The sequence below is a fragment of the Lissotriton helveticus genome, chromosome 2_2 (assembly GCF_964261635.1).
Source record: "Lissotriton helveticus chromosome 2_2, aLisHel1.1, whole genome shotgun sequence".
Taxonomy (NCBI): Eukaryota; Metazoa; Chordata; class Amphibia; order Caudata; family Salamandridae; genus Lissotriton; species Lissotriton helveticus.
This window is the reverse complement of record NC_136060.1, coordinates 36,568,484-36,595,445: the sequence shown is the minus strand read 5'-3', so window position 1 is coordinate 36,595,445 and position 26,962 is coordinate 36,568,484. Positions and strand designations below refer to the sequence as shown.

Genomic DNA, 26,962 nt, shown 5'->3' with positions numbered 1-26,962 from the left:
AGGCAGACCATGCACATTAGTAATAGTATGCGTAGTACACAAACAACTACACGCGCTCCGCACACAGGCGGCCTTGCTGCCGCAAACACAACCACGCACGCACGCACGGCCGCGGCTGTTGGGACACTAAAGGTGACCCCCTCAGCCCGAGACATCCGCTCCAGCTCACCCACACCCCGAAGCACAGCGCCCACTCGGCGGCACACAGCAGTCTCCGGTCTCTGCTCCGGTGCCCGGGCTGTGCGGCTCCCCGCGGGTTCCCTCAGGCGGCCTCTCCCCGGGGTCTGCTCGCGCTCCTCCACAGAGCCCTGCCTGTCACTGGCCGTCGAGCTGCATCCTTGGCGCACAGGGTGACAGTACGGCAATGACTGCACTCATACAACAAGTCAGGCCAGCCAAACACAGGGCGGCCCGGGAAATGACGTCACGGGGGTGTCCTGGGCCGGCAGCCAATCACAGCGCGGCCTGGGACAAAGGGGCGGGGCTTAAAAAAAAACCGAGAAACGCCCCCGAATCGCGTTTTCCCCGAGAAAGAGCGATTGACAGCCTCTGTCTCCCAATGGCTAGCCTCCATTTATGGAGCTAGCCAATGAGAGGCAGAGGCGGGTCATCGATCACATATATATCTCAAGAGGTTTTGCTAGCGCATGCGTACTTTGTACGCATTGGCTAGGCAAAACCTAAAAAACAGAATAAATCTCCTTCATAAAAGGGTCAAATTGAGCAGTCATAATATATATTAACACATAGTAAAAAGGAGCTTAAAATAGTCAATCAATAAAGCAATAATAAATCAAATCCATTTAGAAATAGGAGCCCACACATTTTGACCAAATATTTTCCTTTTTACCCCCTTCAATTCATAAACGGCAGTTTCCAATTGATATATAGACATTAATTTCAATTGCCAGTGATTAAAGACCGGTGGATCAGAATCTAACCAACGAGAAGTAATGCAAAATCGATAAACAGACATACAAATAAATAGAAATCCTTCTTCTGCAGCTGACCTCCTTCTAATTTGATTTGTTTGGAGTCCAAAAATAACCAATTCAGCAGATATTTGCACATCTATCCCCAGACTATTATTTAAAAAGCATTGAACATCCATAATAAATTGGTATAGTTTGGGGCAGTTAAAGAACATGTGAATACAGTCAGCAGCAAAATAACCACATCGATTACATTTATCACCATTTCTGGATTTCCATTTTCCCAGTTTAGCTGGGGAGTAATATAGATCACAAATAGACATCAAATGTTGACTTTGTAGTGAGCCATTAAATAACATTTTAGTTGACAGCTCAATTGCTCTAGACATGTCTATATTGTCTGTCTCAAGTTTCCTTTGCCATTTTTTTTCAAACAAAAATATAAATCATCTTCAAGTCTATTTATCAACGAAAATACCTACTTTCTTAAAGTGGTATTTTCAAACACAGAATGTAAAAATCACCCTCACTAAAAGATGTATTTTAACAGTTCAGGCCTCATAAACCAGAATTTCTACCTTCTTCCCTGGGTCAGTTAGGATTATAAGATGTTATAATCAAACCGCCCATTCTGGCCTATGGGAACAGGTAGCCTTGCAATAGTGAAAAACTAAATTGGCTGTAATTCAATATCAGGACATGCTACACACACCAGGGCATTCACATACAATGCACCCTGCCCATGGGAGTACCTTGGGCCTACATAAGGGGTGACTAACATATAGAAGAGGGAAGTCTTAGGGACTGGCAAGTGTGTGCACTTACCAAGTCGACATGGCAGTCCCAGACTGCACACAAGCTCTGCAATGGCAGGCCTGAGCCATGTTTTACAAGCTGCTTCTGTTGGTGGCACAATCAGTGCTGCAAGCCCACCATCAGCATTTGATTTACAGGCCCTGGGCACACATAGTGCACTGTACTAGGGTCTGACAAGTAAATCAAATACCCAATCATGGAGTCACTAATCCATTACAACAATTTACAATGGAGAACATATGCACTTTAGCACTGATCAGCAGTGGTAAAGTGCCCAGAGTCATAAAACCACCCACAATAGGTCAGGAAAAATACAGGAGGAAGGCGAAAATTTCAGGGATGACCCTGCAAAAAGGACCAAGTCCAACAGCCCTGCAGCGCTCTTCCCCAAGCCTGTAGAAGAACCTGGGGATCCCATCCCCCAGACCCTATTTTTAAATGTATGGGGAGCCGGGCCGCTTGACCCCTGCCCGAGTCTCATTTAGCCCTGGAGACCCCTGTCCCCAAGGGCGTTATTTTTTTTTAAAGGGGAGGAGGCTGCATTGCCCCCTCCCCGAGCCTTATTAGGCAATGGAGACCCCATCCCCCAGGGCATTATTTTTTAAATTAAAGGGGAGGGGGCGGCATGGCCCCCCTCCACAAGCCTTATTAACCCCTTCACCCCGGGGCTAATTCCCCTGCGGTGCTGGGGGGAGTGGGGCCGCGCGCGGCGCCATGGTGCTCGTGACGAGCTCAGCTCGTCAAGCAGCACGGTGGTGATGTGCTCATGACGAGCTGAGCTCGTCACGCCCATGCCCGTTTCAATAGAACGCTCAGCACAGCGGGGGAATTATCCCGCGTGAGAGCACCGCGGCGGTCATGACGAGCTCAGCTCGTCATGAGCACAGCGTCACCGTGCCTCATGATGAGCTCAGCTTGTCATGAGCACGCAAGGAGTTATGGGCACGTACTCCATCTCCCAGGGCCATTTATTTTGTTAGGCACTGGGGACCCCATGTCCCAGGGCCATACATAATATGTTAAAAGGGGAAGGGGGCCCCCCTTGAGAAGGGCCCCCCCTTCCCAAGCTGTTGTCCGCCCTGGGGACCCCATCCCCAGGGCTCATATTATTAAAGGTGGATGCCCCAGTGACCTCCCAGGCCACCCTCCATACATTTGTTGGGTGTGTGGGGGATCCCCAAGGCCCCTGTGGCCCCAATATGCTCCCATATGCAACGGGACGCATTTAAATAGTTTATCGACTGGGGAGCCCACCCCTGGGGCTGAATTCATAAAGGGGGCTGCGGGGAGCCCACCCTTGGGCACAAAATGTGTTTATATAGGAAGATTACCACTATTCCCCCCTCCCTGAGCCTCCAAAGGCCTGGGCCGAAAGGTGTTCATTGCGGCATGGGCAGGGAAAACGGTGTTTGCTCTTGCTTGTTAGGAGCATTTTTTTAAACATATTTTTATTAAACATAAACAAGCTTCCGTTCAATATCCATGCAAAAATTACATATTAGGAGAGACATATGATACAGGTTTCACAGTTCTTAATATGTACCCCATCGTAGGTTCCTGCTAGTAAATACCGACATTCTCTCGCCGTAAACCATAGCATAATTTCTCCCACATCAGCACATAACATTTCCCAGGGCCTTAATCAAAGGTCTCTATACCTGGCCCAGGCACTCCATATCTTTTCACCTTTACGTGGGCAGCCCAGACTCTGATGTATAACCCGTTCTGTACCATAGCACCAGTACAGGTCTTTCTTCCAGGCTGTGAGTGTGGGGGCTGCCCCTGCTCGTCATGCTCGGGCAATGTTTCTCTTGGCCACCCCGCCTGCCAGGGCCGGCCAAGTCCTGGACCATTGCGGCCACGTCGTTTCTCCAGTCACTCCCAGGATGAGCCACCTCGGTTCATGCGGGACATTCTCACCCACCACCTGATTCAGCACTCAGGTTATACCTTTCCAGTACGTTTGAATCCTGGGGCATGACCAAGGTATATGAAAGAAGGACCCTGCATCACCACAGGAAGCATTTTTTTAATCTCCCACCAAATGGGATCAAACACCAAGGCCCAGATTCACAAAAGAATCACGGAATGCAGCGCAGTGCTGCCAAAAATGCTGCACTGTGTTACCTGACAGGGAGGGAGCAGGAGAGTACCATATATATATATATATATATATATATATATATATATTACCTACTGGCGGTCGCCATTAGGTATATATAGTTAGGATTTTTTCTCTATGGGATTTTTGAAAATTCTATGTCTAATAACTTTGGCGTTTGTGGACGGAATTGGCTGGAATTTTCAGGAAATGTAACATTTTGTTTCTGAGCAGCCCCTGAAATATTGGGGGGGGTTTCGTCAAGGGGGGGCCGAGAAAAAAGGGGGGTCCCAAAACGCGTTTTTCCCATGTTAATTTCCATAGGGCGGTTGGCCTCACTTTTAGCTCGAACGGCTGAATGGATTTGCACGAAACTTGGCAAAATTGTAGGGACTGGTAGCCCGATGTGCCTTTGCTAGGTCTCAATATATGTGCTCCAGTGGATTTTGAGAAATTAACGTTCAAAAAAATATATATATCTGTAACAGCGCTCCGGGTAGCGCTCCGGTTCGCGTACTTGACGCGTAACGGAACTTCGCGAAGCGAAGCTGATTGGCTCTCCGGTGTCTGTCAACATTCTAAACAGTCCGGAGCGGCCGCCATCTTGTCTCTCGGTAGGATCGAGAGACAAGAGGAGGCCAAAACAAAGGGGGAAATGACCATAAGGGGGCATAGTAGATCCTTCCTGACCCCCTAGGTTTGATGTGGAGGCTTTAAAAGGGCCCCGCGGGGCAAAAAAAAAAAATCGTTTTTTTTGCGTGGGGAGCTCCCGGTACGCTTTTGTGCAATGGGCGGTGGTAATCTAAATGATGAGGGGGGGGGGCAGCGTTCAAAGCACATCAGCGTGCATAAACACGAAAATGTTTTTATCTACCACGTACTTGACTTATCTCTCTGAGATGCATTCCCTTGTGTTTCGGCAATGGTAGTTTGTTCATTACATAGATCGCCCGAGGGCGGTAGTACAGACCGCGCGTAGGAAAGGGTCAAAAGCCAGGGGTATAGGAGTATGTAACAAGCGAGCCATTTAATTGAAAAAACTAAACTTGACAAACGGTTGCAGGATCAGTGAAGGTTGATTTTATAATTGAAAGTATATAGGGTTGTCCGTATTCCTAGTCAGTACCCTTCCCCGCCCGCCATTGTGCACAAAGACCGCATACATCCCCCATAACGTCAAGGCTAAGTAACTAGAACGTCATAAGGAGTTGCAAGACGCTCCCATACTGGCGCCATTTTGGTCTAGGCCAGGCAGGTCCAGAGTATAGTTCAATGTCTCCAATAAGTAGCGGCAGGACCAGAATCCCTTTCGGCAGTTCTGGCTTCGTCATTACGAGCACTAGAAAACAAGACATTCTGGGCAATACCACCCTTGACGCAGCCCTTTATTCTACAAGATGGTGTCTTTCAAAAGCCAGGGGTATAGGAGTATGTAACAAGCGAGCCATTTAATTGAAAAAAATAAACGTGACAAACGGTTGCAGGATCAGTGAAGGTTGATTTTTTAATTGAAAGTATAACAGGATCAGTTACAATAAAATCGTCCATACGCATACCATGGGCGAGTATCATGGGTAACATTACTTCGAAGCTTTATTAATACAATAATCAATAATGAAAAATCGACATCAATAGGGTTGTCCGTATTCCCAGTCAGTACCCTTCCCCGCCCGCAATGTGCACAAAGACCACATACATCCCCCATAACGTCAAGGCTAAGTAACTAGAACATCATAAGGAGTTGCAATTCGCTCCCATACTGGCGCCATTTTGGTCGAGGCCAGGCAGGTCCAGAGTATAGTTCAATGTGTCCAATAAGTAGCGGCAGGACCAGAATCCCTTTCGGCAGTTCTGGCTTCGTCATTACGAGCACTAGAAAACAAGACATTCTGGGCAATACCATCCTTGACGCAGCCCTTTATTCTACAAGATGGTGTCTTTCAAAAGCCAGGGGTATAGGAGTATGTAACAAGCGAGCCATTTAATTGAAAAAACTAAACGTGACAAACGGTTGCAGTATCAGTGAAGGTTGATTTTATAATTGAAAGTATAACAGGATTAGTTACAATAAAATCGTCCATACGCACACCATGGGTGAGTATCATGGGTAACATTACTTCGAAGCTTTAATAATACAATAATCAATAATGAAAAACCGACATCAATAGGGTTGTCCGTATGCCCAGTCAGTACCCTTCCCCGCCCGCCATGTGCACAAAGACCGCATACATCCCCCATAACGTCAAGGCTAAGTAACTAGAACGTCATAAGGAGTTGCAAGTCGCTCCCATACTGGCGCCATTTTGGTCGAGGTCAGGCAGGTCCAGAGTATAGTTCAATGTCTCTAATAAGTAGCGGCAGGACCAGAATCCCTTTCGGCAGTTCTGGCTTCGTCATTACGAGCACTAGAAAACAAGACATTCTGGGCAATACCACCCTTGACGCACTCCTTTATGCTACAAGATGGTGTCTTCCATTCAGAAAATATTGTTGGCAGCATTTTGAAAGGAAAGATAAACGGCCGTTCTCCTAGTGAGTCTCACATTGTTACATTTATGAAGAATGTTGAAGAGTAGTATGTTGAAAATCTGAAGCCATTGTTCTACAAACTCTCAACCAGCCTTGGATGGAAAAATCCTGAAGAATGTACAAACTGAAAACCAGTTTTTGTCTGCATAGCATCAGCAGCAACACTTGAGTCAGCTTTGTGTGAAGCCGCCATCTTGATCCAATCAATACCGTCCCCCTGCACACATTCAGGGACCAGGCCGCATTGCGAGGGCACCGCAGGACGTGTCTTCAGCTCAAACGGATTGTGGGACAAGGTCCAGAATGGAAGAGTCACCAAAAGGCTAAAAGTCCCGCCGAACCCCGGGAGCCGCCCGCCTATGTCGGGGGCGATCTCAGGCCACACCAGGGCAACAAGACTTGGGGAGGGGGCAGGAGCCAAGTGCCCCGTCCCAGTCCGCGCCACCACACCGCCCCTCGGGGGCCTCTGTCAAGCGGCTCGGGGAGGCACCGCAGGCAGCGGTTCTTCAGATCAGTGGCTCTCACCGGCAAGGCTCCCCTCCGTCAGCAGCGATCGTTGGTGCTGTGGTTGCGGCCGGAGGCCCCGCCTAGTCAACGCCCCGGCCTCTCCATCTCGTAGGCCGCAGAGTAGTCGGGGAGAAAAGAAGAGTCACCAAAAGGCTAAAAGTTCCGCCGGACCCCGGGAGCCGGCCGCCTATGTTGGGGGCGATCTCAGGCCACACCAGGGCAACAAGACTTGGGGAGGGGGCAGGAGCCAAGCGCCCCCTCCGAGTCCGCGCCACCACACCGCCCCTCGGGGGCCCTGAAGAATGTACAAACTGAAAACCAGTTTTTGTTTGCATAGCATCAGCTGCAACACTTGAGTCAGCTTTGTGTGAAGCCGCCATCTTGATCCAATCAATACCGTCCCCCTGCACACATTCGGGGACCAGGCCGCATTGCGAGGGCACCGCAGGACATGTCTTCAGCTCAAACGGATTGTGGGACAAGGTCCAGAATGGAAGAGTCACCAAAAGGCTAAAAGTCCCGCCGGACCCCGGGAGCCGCCCGCCTATGTCGGGGGTGATCTCAGGCCACACCAGGGCAACAAGACTTGGGGAGGGGGCAGGAGCCAAGTGCCCCGTCCCAGTCCGCGCCACCACACCCCCCCTCGGGGGCCTCCGTCAAGCGGCTCATGGAGGCACCGCAGGCAGCGGTTCTTCAGATCAGTGGCTCTCACCGGCAAGGCTCCCCTCCGTCAGCAGCGATCGTTGGTGCTGTGGTTGCGGCCGGAGGCCCCGCCTAGTCAACGCCCCGGCCTCTCCATCTCGTAGGCCGCAGAGTAGTCGGGGAGAAAAGAAGAGTCACCAAAAGGCTAAAAGTCCCGCCGGACCCCGGGAGCCGGCCGCCTATGTCGGGGGCGATCTCAGGCCACACCAGGGCAACAAGACTTGGGGAGGGGGCAGGAGCCAAGCGCCCCTCCGAGTCCGCGCCACCACACCGCCCCTCGGGGGCCTCTGTCAAGCGGCTCAGGGAGGCACCGCAGGCAGTGGTTCTTCAGATCAGTGGCTCTCACCGGCAAGGCTCCCCTCCGTCAGCAGCGATCGTTGGCGTTGTGGTTGCGGCCGGAGGCCCCGCCTAGTCAACGCCCCGGCCTCTCCATGTCGTAGGCCGCAAGAGTGGGCGCAACTCAGCTGGCCGAGCGAGACTTGGGGAGGGGGCAGGAGCCAAGCGCCTCCTCCCAGTCCGCGCCACCACACCGCCCATCGAGGGCCTCCGTCAAGCGGTTCTGTGAGGCACCGCAGGCAGCAGTTCTTCAGATCACAACAGAGTCTCATGCTCGATCGATTGAGCTGGCCGAATCAGGCAACAAGAAGGTGGGGGGGGCACCTCTTGCTCAACCACCACATGAGGAGGTGGTACTCTCTTCCTAGGAGGTGGTGGTGGTGGTGGGGATGCACCAGCTGAACCTACAACACTTGCCATTGCTAAGTGATGAAAAAAGGTCTTCCTCTCACAAAGATGAAAGTCAGAGTGAGGAAACAAGGAGGGGTTTTCATCATTTGGGACAAAAAATAGTTCTAAACCAATGAAAACTGTTATTTTTAGGTCACCTGACCTAGCCTTACATCATTAGGAAACCAAAAGTGAAATGAACCAATGAAAATTTTTATTAACAAGTCACATGACCTGTTATGCTTACGTTACGTGCTCCGCGCCGTGCCCCGGATCGCTTCCGGGAAGCTGCGCTTCGCGCATCGGGTGCGCTAATGCGGCGCGTCATATGACGCATTACGCGACTACCCGATACTACAGTGTTTCTGGATGTTTCAGACTGAAGCTGGCGTCAGCATGAGAGCACCCCGTGGCTACGTCGTGGCCATTCCGCGAGCAATAATGGCAGTCGCTCCCCACCGGAAGTCTGCGGGAGTCGGGGGCCCCGGTGACTCTTGTAGAATCTTCAAGGCTGAGGGGACGCTTTTGGGAATGGGGCCCATGCCCTAGCAGTCAAGCGTCCGAGTTCCAGGGTTGCCCAGAGCCATCCTTGCAGGCCAGGCCCAAGTCTGTGGAGCCGACCGCCATTTCGTGAGCTCCGTGGCAGCCGCCTGTCGCTGTACCGCAAGAGTGGGTGCAATTCAGCCGGATGGCGGGTGAGACGATGTAATAGCAAGAGCAGGCGCAACTCAGCTGGCCGAGTGAAGCGCTGGGGTGCAGCTGAGAAACCTCCACCTGGGGAGGTGGGGGAGGCTCGTTCGCGCCGCCTCTCCCTTCCAGTGCACCCCACGCCGTCTCCTGGCGCAGGTATATGTGATGGTCGGACCAGGGCACCGCAGGACGTGTCTTCAGGTCAAACGGATTGTGGGACAAGGTCCAGAATGGAAGAGTCATCAAAAGGCTAAAAGTTCCGCCGGACCCCGGGAGCCGGCCGCCTATGTCGAGTGAAGCGCTGGGGTGCAGCTGAGAAACCTCCACCTGGGGAGGTGGGGGAGGCTCGTTCGCGCCACCTCTCCCTTCCAGTGCACCCCACGCCGTCTCCTGGCGCAGGTATATGTGATGGTCGGACCAGGGCACCGCAGGACGTGTCTTCAGGTCAAACGGATTGTGGGACAAGGTCCAGAATGGAAGAGTCACCAAAAGGCTAAAAGTTCCGCCGGACCCCGGGAGCCGGCCGCCTATGTCGAGTGAAGCGCTGGGGTGCAGCTGAGAAGCCTCCACCTGGGGAGGTGGGGGAGGCTCGTTCGCGCCGCCTCTCCCTTCCAGTGCACCCCACGCCGTCTCCTGGCGCAGGTATATGTGATGGTCGGACCAGGGCACCGCAGGACGTGTCTTCAGGTCAAACGGATTGTGGGACAAGGTCCAGAATGGAAGAGTCACCAAAAGGCTAAAAGTTCCGCCGGACCCCGGGAGCCGGCCGCCTATGTCGGGGCGATCTCAGGCCACACCAGGGCAACAAGACTTGGGGAGGGGGCAGGAGCCAAGCGCCCCCTCCGAGTCCGCGCCACCACACCGCCCCTCGGGGGCCTCCGTCAAGCGGCTCGGGGAGGCACCGCAGGCAGCGGTTCTTCAGATCAGTGGTCTCACCGGCAAGGCTCCCCTCCGTCAGCAGCGATCGTTGGCGCTGTGGTTGCGGCCGGAGGCCCCGCCTAGTCAACGCCCCGGCCTCTCCATCTCGTAGGCCGCAGAGTAGTCGGGGAGAAATCCCAGGAACGGCGGCATGCATTTGGATCGATGTTGCAGCAGGCTGCCATGTAAATAGTTATTTAATAAAACGTTTTACCCTGTTACTTTGCTGGTGTGTTGTATATATTTTTAATATTTGCATAGGGTTTGTCGTTATTTTGGGCGGGGTGGGCGGCGGAGCCGAGCTGTCTTGCAGCCATCATGGCGTCGAGCTCGGTTCCTCTCACTAGTTTCATATTTCTCATGAGGGGTTGTTCCTAATGTTTCTATTTTAGCGAGGTCAAAAAGAGATCCCATTAGTGGCCTACTGATTTTGCTTGATTCCTTTTGTTTTTTCTAACGATTGTTCACTATCTGCAAAGACTAAACAGAGTATTGCGACTCTGTGCTTGTTTGTAAATAGAGAATGAACCAAAGAGAACCAATTCCAAAACAGTAAATGCTTGGATAACAATCAATCAAATGGAAGGGGAAGCAGGCACGACGGATTACAACGGGGGCAAAGGCCTGCGTTACCTACCCTTCACTATCTGCAAAGAGAGAATACTCCTAAAAGAAAAGAGGGGGGGGGCAGCGTTCAAAGCACATCAGCGTGCATAAACACGAAAATGTTTTTACCTACCACGTACTTGACATTTTAAAGCTTTTGATATTTGCTAATAAAAAACCATTGAAATTCACTGAAAAAACCATAGGTTATAGACCATATATAGTTAGGAATTAGCATTTACAAAACCTTGAAAATTCACTGAAAAAACCATGGGTTATAGACCATATATAGTTAGGAATTAGCATTTACAAACCTTATTTTACTCACACAAAACCATTGAAATTCCATATATAGTTAGTTGCACTAACTATATATCGCGCACCCGCAATCCACTGCTGATCATGTCACATATTACATCATTCATGACATGGTCAGTGACATCACTGATGACATCTCAAATGACATCACTGATGACATCACTGATGACATCTCAAATGACATCACTGATGACATCACTGATGACATCTCAAATGACATCACTGATGACATCTCAAATGACATCACTGATGACATCTCAAATGACATCACTGATAACATCTCAAATGACATCACTGATGACATCACTGATGACATCTCATTTGACATCAATGGTCACATCACTGATGATATCATTCATGTGACAATACAATGCATCTCCTCACACTTTAATATAACCTCTTTTACACCCAGTGTTAAATACAGAATATAATTTTTTTAACCATTGACACACCAATACTAGTTACTACATACGCACTCACTGATTCCTATGTCTACACACACATTCACTCATTCACCCATACAATCATTCATACATACAATCACTCATCTTTACAACACTATCATATGCACTCATACACCTATACAGACACTCACACTCTGCCACTCATCCATGGAGTTACTCACACACATAGTCAGTCCTGTAAAGAATCAATCACACTTCCATTTTCTAATCTATACAGTTAAACATAGAGTACCTTACATTTTCAAATATATACTAACACATTCTTACTCTCTTATACAATCATTGATACAAGAACACATTGATCTGCACAGAGTCACACATCTCCCAGCCAGCCACACACACACTCAGTCTCCCATACAAATACTTGGACAATCAATCAATAACCCATATAGTTACTCATATAGCTACTGATCAACACATGCAGCAGTTTACAGAACAACAGACATAATGATGCACAAATTAAGACAGTTTAGTCACTAACCCATGCACTCAGTGAGACACATTTAATCACTCACTCATACAGTCAGTCACGCACCTACTAAATCTTTTATTTAGACACTTCTACATCTACTCATTTTTCAATATGTAAAACATATTTAAACTTTACAGAAACACACAGTCACTGGATGATGTCATCAGTGATGTCATTTGAGATGTCTTCAGTAATGTCATCAGTGATGTCATTTGAGATGTCATCAGTGATGTCATCAGTGATGTCACTGACCATGTCATGAATGATGTAAGATGTGACATGATCAGCAGTGGATTGCGGGTGCGCGATATATAGTTAGTGCAACTAACTATATATGGAATTTCAATGGTTTTGTGTGAGTAAAATAAGGTTTTGTAAATGCTAATTCCTAACTATATATGGTCTATAACCCATGGTTTTTTCAGTGAATATATATATATATATATATATGTATATATGGTGCTCTCCTACCCTCTTCCTAGCACCGATGCTGATTTCAACTGCTGTGCTCCAGGCACACCCCTTAGCGCCACCGTGCTATGTTGCGTGTCTGAGTCTACCATAGGTTTTGTACTGCAAGGGTACCTTTCCAGTACAAAATACTATGCTTAGACACACTTTAAAACTTTTCCCACTTTATATATGTGCTGCGCAGTGCAGCACGTATGCAGTGTCGGAAAATAAAGGGGAAATAAAAACATTTCTCCTTCTAAGGCATTCTTTCAGATTGCATTAACTTTTGGCGCTAAACCCTGTCTACTATTGTTTGTAGATGGGGTTTAGTATCAAAAGGCATGGCTGACTGCATGGGAACACCCATGCACCACCCATGTAACTCACATATGACACTAAGCTACGCTTTGGACACCATATGAGAGAAAGAACTTTCTTCGCAGTGGATCTGAGGGGCCTCTGTGGAGAGAGAGAGGTGGTTCGTAGGTGTCTGGTTGGCTGGTAGAAGGCCATGCACTTGTTGATGTATGCTGGTCCTATGGTGTGCAGGGCTTTCTGTTCATGAATCAACATCTTGATCTGGCTTCTCTTCTGGATCGGGAGCCTGTGTAGCTTCTTAAAGTGAGGTGTGATGTGATTCCATCTCGGGAGGCCGAGAATGAGTCTTGCTGATGAGCTTTGAATTGGCTGTGGTCTCTGCAGGAGGCATGCAGTGATTCCTATGTAGAGAGTGTTCCTGTTGTCCAACCTGCTAGTGATGAGGGCCAGTGTGACAGTATTTCTGGTGTCGACTGGGAGCCACCTTTATGATCCTGTGAAGCATGCATAGGGTGTTGAAGCACGCGCATGAGACTGTGTTTACCTAGTGCTTCGTGGATAGCTTGCTGTTCAAGATGATGCCGAAGTTGCGGGCATGGTCTGTCGGAGCTTGATGTCCAAGATGATGCAAAGTTGCGGGCATGGTCTGTCGGGGTGGGCGGTGGGCTGAGATCCATGCCCAGCCACCATGTGTCATTCCATGGTGAGGTGTTGTTCCCAAAGATGAGGACTTCTGTCTTGTCCGTGATCAGATTGAGGCAGTAGTCCTTCATCCAGTCAATAGCATTCATCATACATTTGTAAGAATTGGCTCTGGTGGTGGAGGGGTCATCTGAAAGTGATAGGATGAGCTGGGTGTCATCAGCATAGGAAATGATATAGAGTCCATGCGATTTGACGAGGTTGGCCAAGGGGTAATGCATGTTTTGAAGAGTATTGGGGCAGAGGGATTATCCCTGAGGGATGCTGCAGATGATCTTCTTGGCTTCAGAGGTGAACAGTGGAAGACGGAATCTCTGAGTAATTCTGGTTAGATATGAGGTGATCCATTTGAGGGTGTGTCCCTGGATTCCGATGTGGTGGAGTCTGTTGATCAATATGTGATAGGAGACGGTGTTAAAGGCAGCTTATAGGTCCAGGAGAATGAGAGCTGCTGTTTCTCCGTGGTCCAAGAAGGGCCTTACTTCAGCGTGTTTCTTCTCAGGGAAGGAGCACAAGGTAATGGAGGTGTTCAGGACTTTCTTGAGATCTTTGGCATTCGTCTTGCTCCTGAGGTTGAAGAGGTGGTTTTTGCAGGGGCCCGCTAATGCTCCTAAGTGTACAGAGTTCATGATGGTGATTGGGGCTTAAGTTGTGAGAGGGTCCCAATGGGTGAGCGGGAGTTTGAATTTTGTGTTTGTGTGCTGGAGCAGGTTGAAGCTGTTGGTGGTGGTGGGGTTGGGTTTTTAAGTTTTTGTAGATGACTGAGATCTTGTCGTGGAAGGAGTCTGCCAGGGTGTCACACAGTTTTTGGGAGGGGGTGATGTCGTTCTTGGTGGCTGTGGGGTTGGAAAAAACCTTCACAATGGCAAAGAGCACCTTGTTGCGGTTTGTGCTGGCTTCTATGCGAGCTGTGAGTGTGTTCTTCATTGTTTCTTTCAGCAGGCGGTAATGCTGGTTGAGTTCTGTATTGAAGGCGGTGAAGTCCCCTGTTTCTTAGCTGGTGCGCCACTTCCTTTAGAGTTGCGGGCAATTGCATTTGGTGGATTTCAGTTCCACTGTGAACTAGCTGGCTCTTCTGGTAGGTCCTTTGGACTTGGCTGGCTTGGTGGGGCGGTTGTGTTGGCTCATTTTGAGATCCACTGGGGGACATTCTTTGGAGCCTATTCTGGGTTGGAGCGGAGTAGGGCCTTTGTCTTCTCCTTAAGCCCCTGGACTTCATCCCACTTAATTCCTACTTTGGAGTCGTCTCCACCACCCTGAATTAAGAAAACATCCAAGTTATCCCAGTCTAGTAATATTTTGTGTAAGTCCCATTGAAAGAAAAATAGAATTTTAATGAGAAAAGGGTGATTCTGATCATATGTCAGTCTATGAGCTCCATGGAATCATATCCATTGATGTTCGGCTTGGCTAACACTGGGCAATAAACCGAGTGCCGGACTTCCTGCTGAAATGGTGCTGCCACATGTAGTTTAAAATGTATTATGAACAACTTGTAGTTTGAAACTTTTAGTGCTAAAATAATAATGTCTGGAAAACATTATTTTTTTTTTTTATTGAAAGTCAAAGTTTGACTTCCAAAACTTCCCATTATTTCCACTTGCCTTAACTGGCCAAATTGGATAGAGCTATAGTTAGAAAAAAAGATTTACCCAGTTGAAGGAATGTCAAGACATGGTGAGGTTAAAGTCAAATTTATGGTCAGATCAAAGTTGGAAATAGGCAATTTTAAAATATTTTTTCTATTAAAAAAAAATTATAAAGTACATAACTAATAATAATGTAGGACTGTTTTTTAGTAGATGTTTCAACATACATGTATTTCACACTAAACGTTTCAAGCTGTTACAGCAGATTCCTTCCATTTTTTGCAGTACACACATGGCTCTATTCATTGAACTGTACAGTACGTGGGATATATTTCAATCTTTGTAATGTTATGATGTAGATTACAGCGTTATATTTCATCAAGATTTCTGATTGTGGATTGAATTTCAATGTAGGAGGTAGTCATTTATGCACCTGTTGTCACTCCTGTTTCACTTGTTACCTTCCCAGTGACCTAGCTCCCACATCAGTGCCCCAGTCTGATGTGTACAAGATGCTTCACGACAACACAGAAGAGTCGAACAAGCCTCGCCAATCGGGTTCCTTCAAGGTGCTGCAGGACATGGTCGACGATGATGCAGGTAAGAAATCAAGGAGAAATGGAAATGAATGCCAGCTCAGACATTGGCCGTTATTAAAACTCCGAGCCATTGCATTTTTATCAGTGTCATATGGTCATGGCTACCTATTTGGTGCACCAGCTGAAGCAGAATTGCTGAGAAGAGAAATGCAAGACTATAACAGTGCCAGCCTGGAAAATAGAAGAGGGAAAGGAAAATGGAGATACGGGCTTAACGATCAGTAGCATACATAGCAGATGGCTGTCTACTCCCGCATGTGTTTCTAGAACAGTTGTCTTAAGGAGAGGCCCTGTTCAGCCGATCCCAATTTTGAGGTTTGCAGTAATTTCACACTCCAAAGCTTTCCCCCACAGGCAGATTTCACCAGCTACCACCTGGCAGGATAACCCATGACATGAATAAGAGTCATATTGTTCAAAACAATACCTCTAATAACAGATTGAAATACATTCATTTGAAATGTCAACAGGATCATGTTTTAATGATGTGCCCCAACCAGATATTCCCTTGTAATTTGAAAAAAGATGCAATTTCTCACTGTAAATTGGAAAATGGCTGCCACATTGTGGCATTAACTGATCACATGAGGTACAGAGAACATTAATGTTGCCATTATCGTGTTTCTATTCTACATTATCAATGCCTTTTTTTACAGTATTTGTGTATTTTTTTGTTCTTCAGATCGCCCCTCTGGCATAAGAAGCGTCAGAGCACCAGTAACTAAGGCACACGCCGGGGGTGGCGCTGGTGCACACCAGATGCCAATGTGTGACAAATGTGGAAATGGAATAGTGTAAGTTGCTCTTCTGATTCATTTAGCTAATTCCTCCTCACTTCAGCCCCCTTTGTTCTCAAACACTGAAAGCTATAGACAAGCTGTGTAATTGGCATTTATCAGACGAACCTTAAAGTGAAAGTATATGATGTATAAAGAGATCTGGAAATGTGAGCGAGAAAAGAGCGCAAAATATTGAAATACAATGAAAGGTACAAAGCCAAAAAGAGTCATATCAGCTGACATCAGAGGCGAGGAGGAGAAATGGTATGAAAAGGGAGGATGTCCCCGTAGAATAGGAACGTGAGATGATAATAAGCAGCATCTAGAGAGAAAAGGGGCCACATAAGAATAGTGGTGGAAAGGCTTTGTTGCCAAGACAGCGAATTATTATTGCAAACGACTACATGAGCAGGCATGATTTTACCTCACTGATTTGAGTGAGTGTTCTGATGGTAAAATGTTCTGCTGCTATTTCAGTAGACTGAAGGATTTCTACGTGTCACTTATTAGCAATGAGTTGCAGTAGTCAAATGGAATGCCTATCCGATACTTCCCATTCTCTGTTACTACTGTTCATACTTATCTCAGATACCCCACTACATAAAATGATAAATAACTTTTAAAAAACCACTTACATTCAGGCCGGCACCTGCCGACTCTAAGTCAGCCCGTCATTGCCTCTCGCTCCTCAGAAGCAGGAACCAGGAAGCAACCAGGATCCTGACTCCCTTAGCTGCAAAGCAGCGTTGTGATTGGTCTGAGCACTGTGGTTTGGTGCTCAGATGGGGAATGGGAGCCTGGGCATGTTCTGCACCCAGGCTGTAATGCAGCCTGGGTGCAGAACATGCAAAGTGCGCATGACTGTTATAGTCTGCCGAGAGGGCCAGTCAAACCGTTACGTGCACTTTAGAGTGGAGCAACCACTCATCCTCCTGGCCCCTGCTCTGGCAGTCCAACTCTGCCTGCACCAGGAAATGGAAAACTAAAATGATAGTTACGCTGGTTATTATCATTTTAGTTTTCATTTAGCTACTGCTAGCAGAGCATTGGGGTGATGCTCCTCCTTCTAGCAGAGGAGTGTCCACTGATCTCATTATCCTGATGCTTTTGTCCAGCAAGTTGGTGCGGCGATTACTCACACAACCAGGCAGATCAAAGGATAGATTCCATTACGAGTTGTCTACTATTAATATGACAAACATAAACCATATTAATTAATCAGGTGTGTTAAAATCATCTCATATTTTGATTCTGGGCCCAATAATTTATATACAAATGCCACCCTCACAGTACGGCAAAATTCCTCTTAGCCCCCCTAAGAACTATTCTAAATGCAGAAACTAGGATTATCACTGGAATCAGAAAATTCAATCACATCTCACCCTCTCTGAAAGAATTCAAATGGCTCCCAATTGAAGCTCTTTCCAGCTTCTGAACTGCATGTCTCACTCACAAAGTTCTTCACATTGGTAAACCAGATTATCTTGCATCCAAACTCAAAAAGGAGGGTCAGAAGAGAAACCTAAGAAGCACCAACACCTTGCTTCTCATCCCGCCCAAATCACAAACAAAGAACCCAGACATGCTCCTTCTCGGGCAATGCCCCTAGAATCTGGAACTCCATCTCAGTATTTATCAGGACTAACCCATCCTTCATAAACTTCAAGAGACAGCTAAAGGATTTCCTCCTTAATCGACACTTCAACCAGCTGGATAGCAATCACCCAGCGCAGTAGGATTCTTTACAACTGGCATCTTAACCAGATGGATAACAATTGCCCAGGGCTAGATAGTTTCTATACCTTGTTATTTTGGTTCCGTCTTCTGTGTCTTCCTCTGGGTCATCACCTCATTCGGCTCTCGAAACTGCTGTTTGCTGAACTAATTGTTGTCTGTTATGATCGTGATAATGTTGTAAAGTGCTCTGATACCTTTGGGTCTGGCCAGCATTATCTAAAACTCTTGAATAAATTAATAAATACAAATTTTGCAACTAATATTGTATCATGCCCCAAACTGGAGCTACAGTTTAAATTAAAAAAAGGCACTGTGGAAACATTATATAAGATACACTCTACCCACAAAAATTGGGGCAGTTTGTTTCAGTCTCCAATCAAATCATAGCAATTTAGACTGAGCCCCATCTGTCTTAGTGCTACTTATCTGACATAGCATGGCATTTCTGCAAAACGGTCTTCCTCATTAAGCTTGCATGTGTACAGATGTGTGTATGTGTAGGCATATCTCACATGTATCCTGCTCATAGCCTCTTACCCCAGCTGTCCATAGCAGCTGACTTTATTTTGAAAGATGGGCCCTGAGGATTACAACTCAAAACTATTTTATATGAAGCATTGTTAGTGGGGCTCATGCCAGTCCAGAAATATACCACCAGCTGTCAGAAAGCAAACACAAAATGTGGGCTTTTACAGGCAGAGCTCTCTTCTTCGCATTTCATCCCACACACCCACCGTCAACGAGGCAAAAAGTAGGTCACTCAAATTGGACTCTGTATTAGATCCATATCAAACCCTATTTCACCAGTGAAACAGCATACTAGATATGTGATGTTCATACCCAGAACTAAGAAGACAAAGATCAAAGCTTACCCGAGTGGAAGGAGAATAAGTCCCCTAAACACACACACACTCGCCACTCCATGCCAAAGGCATGTTTGTCAGATCAAAGGAGTCGCTCTAGCACCTCCATGCCTAGTGGAGCTAGAAGGGAATTATGGACAGCAGACAGCAAAAAGTGCATACATCATGTCACCAAGATAACACATGGTGCGTGGAAAGTCCGACTTGGGCTTCTTTGTGGAATTATGAATGTCATGAATTCCCAATTGGTAGTGGAGCTTGGCATTATGAAGAGTCCAATCATGATGCTGGTCTTGCTGTTTCAGTTTCAACCTCTGGGAACTTTTCAATCCAAGCTGTACCAGAATCTCTTCCTGTGAGATGAGTTCCTGTTGAGTCATATAAAAGACAGTGCTAGCAACAGCAAAACATGACACAAACATTCGTTCCCTGATTTTTCATTGAACTCTTCGTCACCTTGCTTTACATGCTTTCCTTGATTTTTCTCAGCAGATTGGATCTTAATTGTTGTCTACTTGTTGTCTTCAGTACCTTTGCTGTTTGTGTTGTGCTTTTTCCCGCACATAGTTCTGGCTCAACCTCCTTGTGGACCATCCGAATCTGCATCTTCTGTCTTGCTTGGCTCTTTTCTCCTTCCTTATGTCAGAGGAAGTTTAGAGCCTTGCTGATTTTGCCAATCCAATCAATATCTTCAATCGAGATCTACACAAATTGCCAAAAATGTTTTTTTACTTCTTAGGTTTTCCCTCCTAGCTGTGACTCTCATTACCTGTCAACTTTCACATATATTATTCTGTGCAGGAAGGCACTGTGGCTACTGGTAGGAGTCACCCTTTCCTCAGGCGATCGCAGACAGAATTCAACTGACCTACATTAAGTCCAGCCCTTGACAAGATATTGCAGTTGTGCTGTGTGAAATTTCAGTTTTTCCTCATCACTGTCTCATTAAAAAAAAAACCAGATTTATCCTGGTCCTTCCTCCCCACCTCTCATGTTAAATCTCTCAGCATGCCATCCAGTGGTTTGAAAGCTGCACTAGGACACATACACATGCACCTTTGAAATACACAAAGAAATCTTAATATAAAAACCACTTTGGCCAGGGCGATCCTGCTCATAAACAACAAGGGTAAGTACGTCCAGAAGTCAATACATTTAAAAGATTACAATCATGGTACAAATTTAGGAGAGGGAGTTTGCAATCTTCTTACAAAGATGGCAAAACGAAGCAACCTCATTGAGAAGACTGGGTCTATCTGTTTTTCAGGCGTCTTAATAGGGAAAGGATAGATTTGTTCCAATTTAGCTTAAGGTTAGGTAGTGTGCCACAGTCTAAAAATGTATCTACAACATATGCTGGGTCTGGTGGATATATAACAATATCATCTGTAGAGAGCAATGTTATGGGTTCTGTGTTTCCTCTTGAAAATTCCCAAACCCAACATTCTTCTCGCAGGAGGCAGGCCAGTGGCAACAAAGCTAAAGCAAACATGAGTAGGAACAGTCGAGGACTCCTTGTTTGTTCCATGTCGAAGGCACCAACGGTCTGACAGCACAGAGTTCATTCATACAGTTGCTTGTGGTTCATTGTGTAAAGGTTTGACGCAGGTTAGAACTGGTTGGCCAATGTCCATTTTACCGAGGACCCTAAACAGGAACTCCCAACATATTAATTGCTTTTTTTAGTGCCCAGTGCCACTAGTGTCTATCACCTTTCCAAGTTGAAGCCTTTCCCTCAACAAGAGCCAACATGATGAATTGTGTCCCATGTTCCCAGGTACTACAAATGCATTTTGATCTAGGTGTATCAGATGTGTTACACTAACTCAGCCAATTATGTACCAACTTACCACACATATTGCTGTCTGTGTTTAGCATTGTAAGAAGGTGATATGCTTTAAGATCTGTGACCGCCTTCGGAGGACTGGAGACTATATTTCTCTATTCTTTCTTAGATTCTGGTAACATCACTTTTACCCCTCCTACATACTCTTCTCAAATACTGTCAGCAAACTAATCAGCGGTATTCCCACGAATTTTGCAGGTAACCCATCACTTTCAAGGAACAAGTTGAGGAAGGGAAGTACTCTTCTCACATAACATCACAGTGATTTGGAGAGTTAAAAATCCAAAATAGTCATGATCCAAATTTCCTCCTGATCAACTATGCAAGACCCCTTGTCTGAGCTGTTTGAAGTATTATGGTACAACATGATCTTTCATTCAGTGTGATTACACTTCGAAATGATATTACTGATCCACCATTGCAACCGCCCAGTGTTGCCTATTGTACAGGGCATTAGTATCCTATTTGCCCTGCACAATAAAAGGGATGTGTGTGTTACTTGTGTACATATGAAAAGTTCATTCAAAAGCATGTAACAGACAACAGAAAGAAGGTCAAGCCTTGGGGATCACCTAAACAGACTGAGAGAGTAGATGAGGTAAAAACGCCCGAATTGGGCTTTATCCAGTAGAAAGGCCTTGACCATGATATAACACTTGGCAAAGCTCTGGAGCAGGAGCTGGTGGCTGACAGTGTTGAATGCCTCTGGTAGATCTAATTATGTCATGGCCCTGCTTCTGCTACTATTTACAAAAATCCGAAGGTCATCAAGCGCGAAAATGAAAGCTGATTCCTAGCCCATATCAGGGAATAAACCTGCTTAGAAAGCGAAATGGGTATTATGTGTCTCCACAAACGTCTGCACCTGCAGAGTTGCAGCTCTTTCAAGCAGCTTGGCAAGGTATGGCAATCTGATCTTTCAACACACCGTAGTCATAACCACTGCAGACTACTTTGGTCTTCCCTGGTAAAAATTACAGATACCCCTCCCAGTGACCCTACCTAACTCTTACTAACAAGCAGCAGCCACCGCAGCCACATACTGGACCTGATACATGCAATCAAAACTCTCACCACTTTTCTAAAACTCCCCAAAGGAAAACCTCCTCTGTGCCAAGCAATATCTCTCTAGGAGTCAGATCCAAAACCATGAACAATTTGACTGCCCCCTCTTCAAAGCACAAACGAGTAAAAGAAACACAACAACTTATTTAGTGGCTCACTTGGGTTAACAAATCAAAATGGTGATGAATTGAATCCACAAAAGCCACCTTATCTGCAGCCATCTCTCAGGTTCTAGACTACACACTTTAGAGACAAGGGTGAATGAATACCAATAATTCTGTAACAAATGGTCGATTTTCTTCATTGACAAAATAAAACGCCTGAATCAACTTTATGAAAACAGTTCCCCACTCCCCACAGGAAAAACCAGCATCTGTTTACTGCCTCCTCTTCACAATTTGTAAACACCTAAAAAGAATAGCTGTAGAAGAACAGATTTGAAAGACCAATGACTGGTCAGAAATGCTAGGACAAGGGAATGTATGTTCATCATTGGATGGGGTCGAAGGCGATAAAGCAGTAAGGGGAGATCGGTAGGGAAAGTAATGAATGGTTGGATCCTTTTGTAACATTGCACTGAAGAGAGCTAACATATGCACTATTGATCCTGCACTGTTAAAAATAATAAAATATTACTAAAACAATAAAGTCAGTCATAGGTGTAAGTGGTGAAGAATGCCATCAGAGGAAAATGTTCGGCAAGAGATCAGAAGTAGAGAAGAGACAGGGGTATAATGCAGTGGTCCCCAGGGTTCCTTGTTTTGGAGGGGGCCTTCACACCTCCCAAAGCAATGCCATTGCAGGCCTTGCAGAATGCACACAATGGCACGGACTAAGAAATAGGTAAACGCTAGTGAAAGTCACTCTGCTCTCCCGAGCAGGCCACCTGCAGCATGGGAGGGGGGAGGGGGGCAAGACCAATGAATATCTGTGCGATGAGAGAGACGACGGGGTCCCTCATCACATTTTGCAGGGGGGCATCATTTTATGTTACGCTACTGGAAAGAGACAATCAGAGAGGAAGGTAAGAAAAGAACTGACCACGGGGAGAGTTAGTAAAGTGGCTTTTGGAGCGGGGGGTTAGAATATGGTAACCAGGGGTGTGAAATGGAGAAAGGGCAACCAGGGCGACTCACGACCATTCTCCTTCTCTGTTCTTTGCTCTCCTCCCTCTGACCTCTCTTTCCCCTCTCTTTACATCAACTCTTTCTTCCATTCCCTCCTTTCATTCTTTCTCTTGGCTCATGCCACATTATATCTGCTCCAATCGACCCCAGCAGCCCTATAGAGTTAGTGGCGTCTGCAAGTGCCCCACCCCCATCCCACCTCGGGATGCCTGATCAGGTAAGTGGCTAGCCCCTCCCCGAGGCAAGTCATGGAAAGCAGTGTTTAGAGATTGGCTGAGGAAAGCATCAATCAGAGGTCTAAACATAATAAGAAGGGATAACGTGTTGACTGTTACCTTGAGCATTACAAGTCACTACTGTAGAATAATTGTCATGTATAAAAGAGGGAGCTAGAGAGGGAATTTAACATGAGTGTGATGGATGAAGATGCTTCATCAAAAGTGACTGAAGACAGCAATACCGGGCAAAGTGTAGCAGCAGAGGCGAGAAATCAGACTAGAAAGAACTGGAGGAAAAGGGTACGCCCAGGGTATGAAAATGATTCGTGTTTGCAATCCACGGTGGTATTACGAGGAATATAGGAGGAGGACAGACGGGCGGACGGACGGGGGGGGGAGGGGGCAGGGGGGGGGAGAGCAGGACAAGGGCGTGACAGGGATGGAAAACTTCTGCACTGTGATGCTGACGCCGACCACGCAAGAGCCTGGGCTAAGGGATCACATACCTCTCGTGTGACCCTTATTTGGAGGCTCTGATCCTGAATCGACCCCAATGTTAAGTCAAAAGACTTAGTAGCTTGCTGTGATCCACCAAAATATTGCCTAGCCCAATGCATTTCAGTACAGTCCCAGCAATTCAGTATCAGAGGACCAGTTCACTACAAAGCTCACAGGTCAGCAGCTATCAGAAGCATGCAGACAGGCGTCAGGAGAGCACAGTATGTACATGAAGACATAGGACCTCTTTACGATTACTGAATGCATGGGCGTATTGTCAAATACGCCAGGCACAGTGCGCATAAAGGTGAATCACGGTGATGAACATTTATGAGAACAAAGCAAGTCAGCTTTAAAGGATGTGCAAGTTAGTTATTACGGTTTTGCATGGGTACACGCTTAGTGCAAAGCGTTGGAGAGCCAGTGCCTTGATTTAATTAATAAAATACTGCTTGTGCAGAAGAAGACAGCCCTGGGAAAACCTGTTGGGGCAGATTTACAAGCCCCTTGCAACAACTTTACACCGCTGTTGCGTCACTTCTGTGCGCAGCAGCATCGTAAACAATGAGCCACATTGTGACATATTTACAATGTGACGCATCTAGAGAGATGGGTCACGTTGTAAAGCCCTGCACTACATTATACCTGCGTCAGGTATAATGTATGCAGGGTGGGCGTTCTGACGTAAGAAAGCCTCGTAAAAGTGACGTGTAGCGTTTACGGCGCCACTTCGTCAAAACCTTGCATCTGCTTGAAGCAGGCTTAAAGAGTGACGCAGCATGTTAGGAAGAGACATTCCTGACCATTGCTGCAGTTGTGTCAGGCTTGCGACATGACTCCAGCAATGCACTGCCCTTACGCCAAAAGTTGCGTCATGCATCTCTCTAACCTTGCGCCACGGTGCGCCGCATTGTAAATGCGACGCATCCCTGGTGGCGCAAGGGTTTTTTACATGTCGCAAATTAACTGGAGCATCTCTGCTAATATGCAGAGATGCGCCAATTCTTGTAAATCTGCCCAGTCGTGTCTTCTAACTTCAGGTGGCGGTCTAAGCTCATGGTTTGCATTTTAACATTAATCTCTTGTTATGTTTGCCTCTTTTTCATGCAGTGGCGCAGTCGTGAAGGCACGAGACAAGTACCGTCACCCAGAATGCTTTGTGTGCTCTGACTGCAACATAAACTTGAAACAGAAGGGCTACTTCTTCGTGGAGGGACAGCTGTACTGTGAAACTCACGCCAGATCCCGCATGAGACCCCCTGACGGCTATGACGCAGTTGCTGTATACCACTGATTTGCACATACATCCGCACACACATTTTACCACTGTCTATGGACAAAAGCGACAGCTGGCTACCTGCTCAAATTAAAAATGCACAATTTTACAAATGTTTGATGGTTTCGCCTTTGCTTCAGGTGAGGGCTTAGGAGCTATTCGCCAGTTGCCGCACATATACATTACACTATTGCTTTTTGCAAAGGTGTGTGAACTTGACATGCTGAGATGTATTCTCACTTCAAAATGAGAGCACACTGAGCTGAAAGGGACTCTAATTCGAAAATTATATTTACAAGAAATGTGATCAATAAACAACTAAAAAGGCATTCGACATTTCCAGACCACGTTGGCAAAAATGGTCAGTCGGAAGTCAGAGGCCAGGGAATGAATGAGCATGGAATCTGTACTACCGTATAATTTTCGTGATGAGCACAGTTGGTGCATGGGTGTGCTGTGCGGCAGGCTTTCACGGCCAGGCATCTGCAGTTCAAATGTTCTTAGCTTCGCACCCTCACCAGTGCTAAATCAATGCTAGAAATTCACAAAAGTTGGCAAAGGCGGGTCACTTCACGATTGCCTGTAAAAAACACTTGCTCTCACTCATTTCATTTATTTATCTAGCATCTAGCAGTATCTTTCAGAAATGTAAGAACCAACATAGCTTCACGCAGTTCACTCACATCACAACATAGGCAGCCCCTTTGGCAAGGCAGTTTTTTTGCACTCACCCACCTGTGAAAAATGTTGTTTTTCTGCTGGTAATTTGGTGAAAAAGTTGTTGTTGCACTTGTTAGGTCGTACAGAGGTGATGCAAATTTACATTGGCAACAGTTCAATCTTTGCAATATGGAAATGTTGGTGAGAAATTGCACCTTCATGTGTGCAATCTGTTAACACCGCTCTTTGATTTCCACACAAAATGTATCAACATTGATAAGATATCCTGGGTCACTACTGCTTGCCTTGTGCACAATATGGGTGAATATTGACTTTTCTAAAGTAAAACTGACAAACATGACTTATCTGAGACAAGACATACATTCTGACAAAAGTAACACCCAGTATCTGTTTTCTGTCAATTATATGCAATAAACAAATATATGAATAAAAACCTACCATGTGTACAAAATTACCCTCATGTTTGCTCTTCTTGTAAAAGGAGTTGTTTGCAAAGATGCACCGGGGGAACTCTTACAGCATGAGACCAACAGTGTGAGGTTTCCTTCCCAGGCTTGCGCCTTTGTGTTGCACCTGTGAGGAGATCCTATGAATGGAGAGGGCATATGGTTTTATTGAAGTGCAAATACTTCTTCACTGATTTGCAACTTTTGATTGTGAGTGTGTGCTTGTGTCTGTGTATAAGAGACAGAGAGAACGGGTATATGGATCAATGGGAGAGAGATAAAGGATAGATCAGTGTTTGGGTGACTCATACCTCAGACCCATGCCCCCACTTCATATACATCCTTGAAAGAACCATCATCACCCCCACACTCACCGCTATCATCAACACTTCCATGACCACCGCCTTGCTGGAAAAATGCAGAAGTCAATGCACATTAAAGAAACCAACAGTGGACCCCAACACCCTCAGCAGCTACAGACCCATTTCGCTCCTGCCTTTCCCAGCTAAAGTCATTGAGAAAGCCATCAAAATCCAACTTGCATACCACCTAGAACTCCATCCGCTATGAGACAGCTCTTCAGGCTTACGCACCAACTATAGCACGGGGACAGCCCTCATTGTGGTCACCAATGACATCAGAATCATCCTCAACCGAGGAGAAACTGCTGCACTCATCCTCCTCGACCTCTCTGCAGCTTTTGATATGGTCTTCTACAAGTGACTCACCTGAAAGTTTCAGTACTTGGTTATCTATGAACTGGCACACAAGTGGATATCATCCTTCCTCGTGGATGGAACTCAAAGAGTTAAACTTCCACCCTACACCTCAGAATCCTAGAAACTCATCTGCGGAGTCCCTCAAGGATCGTCGCTCAGCGCAGCACTCTTCAACGTTCACATGACACCCTTACAGACATCGTCAAAGCCCACAACATCAATATAGTATCCTACTCCAATGACACACAGCTCATCCTTTCCCTCA

The 26,962-nt window shown here is 46.5% G+C and overlaps 1 protein-coding gene across 2 annotated transcripts in view; it reads left to right on the top strand.

The window, feature by feature from the left end:
• The window catches only part of PDLIM3 (PDZ and LIM domain 3), a 117,962-nt gene extending 91,976 nt beyond the window's left edge, over positions 1-25,986 (top strand). For both annotated transcript variants that reach the window (XM_078678044.1, XM_078678043.1), the window contains 3 exons: positions 15,313-15,443; positions 16,125-16,236; positions 24,686-25,986. In XM_078678044.1, coding sequence (XP_078534170.1) covers positions 15,313-15,443; positions 16,125-16,236; positions 24,686-24,869 — 427 coding nt within the window. In that variant the 3' untranslated portion in view covers positions 24,870-25,986. The remainder of the gene's footprint in view (positions 1-15,312; positions 15,444-16,124; positions 16,237-24,685) is intronic.
• Positions 25,987-26,962: the final 976 nt, after the last annotated feature.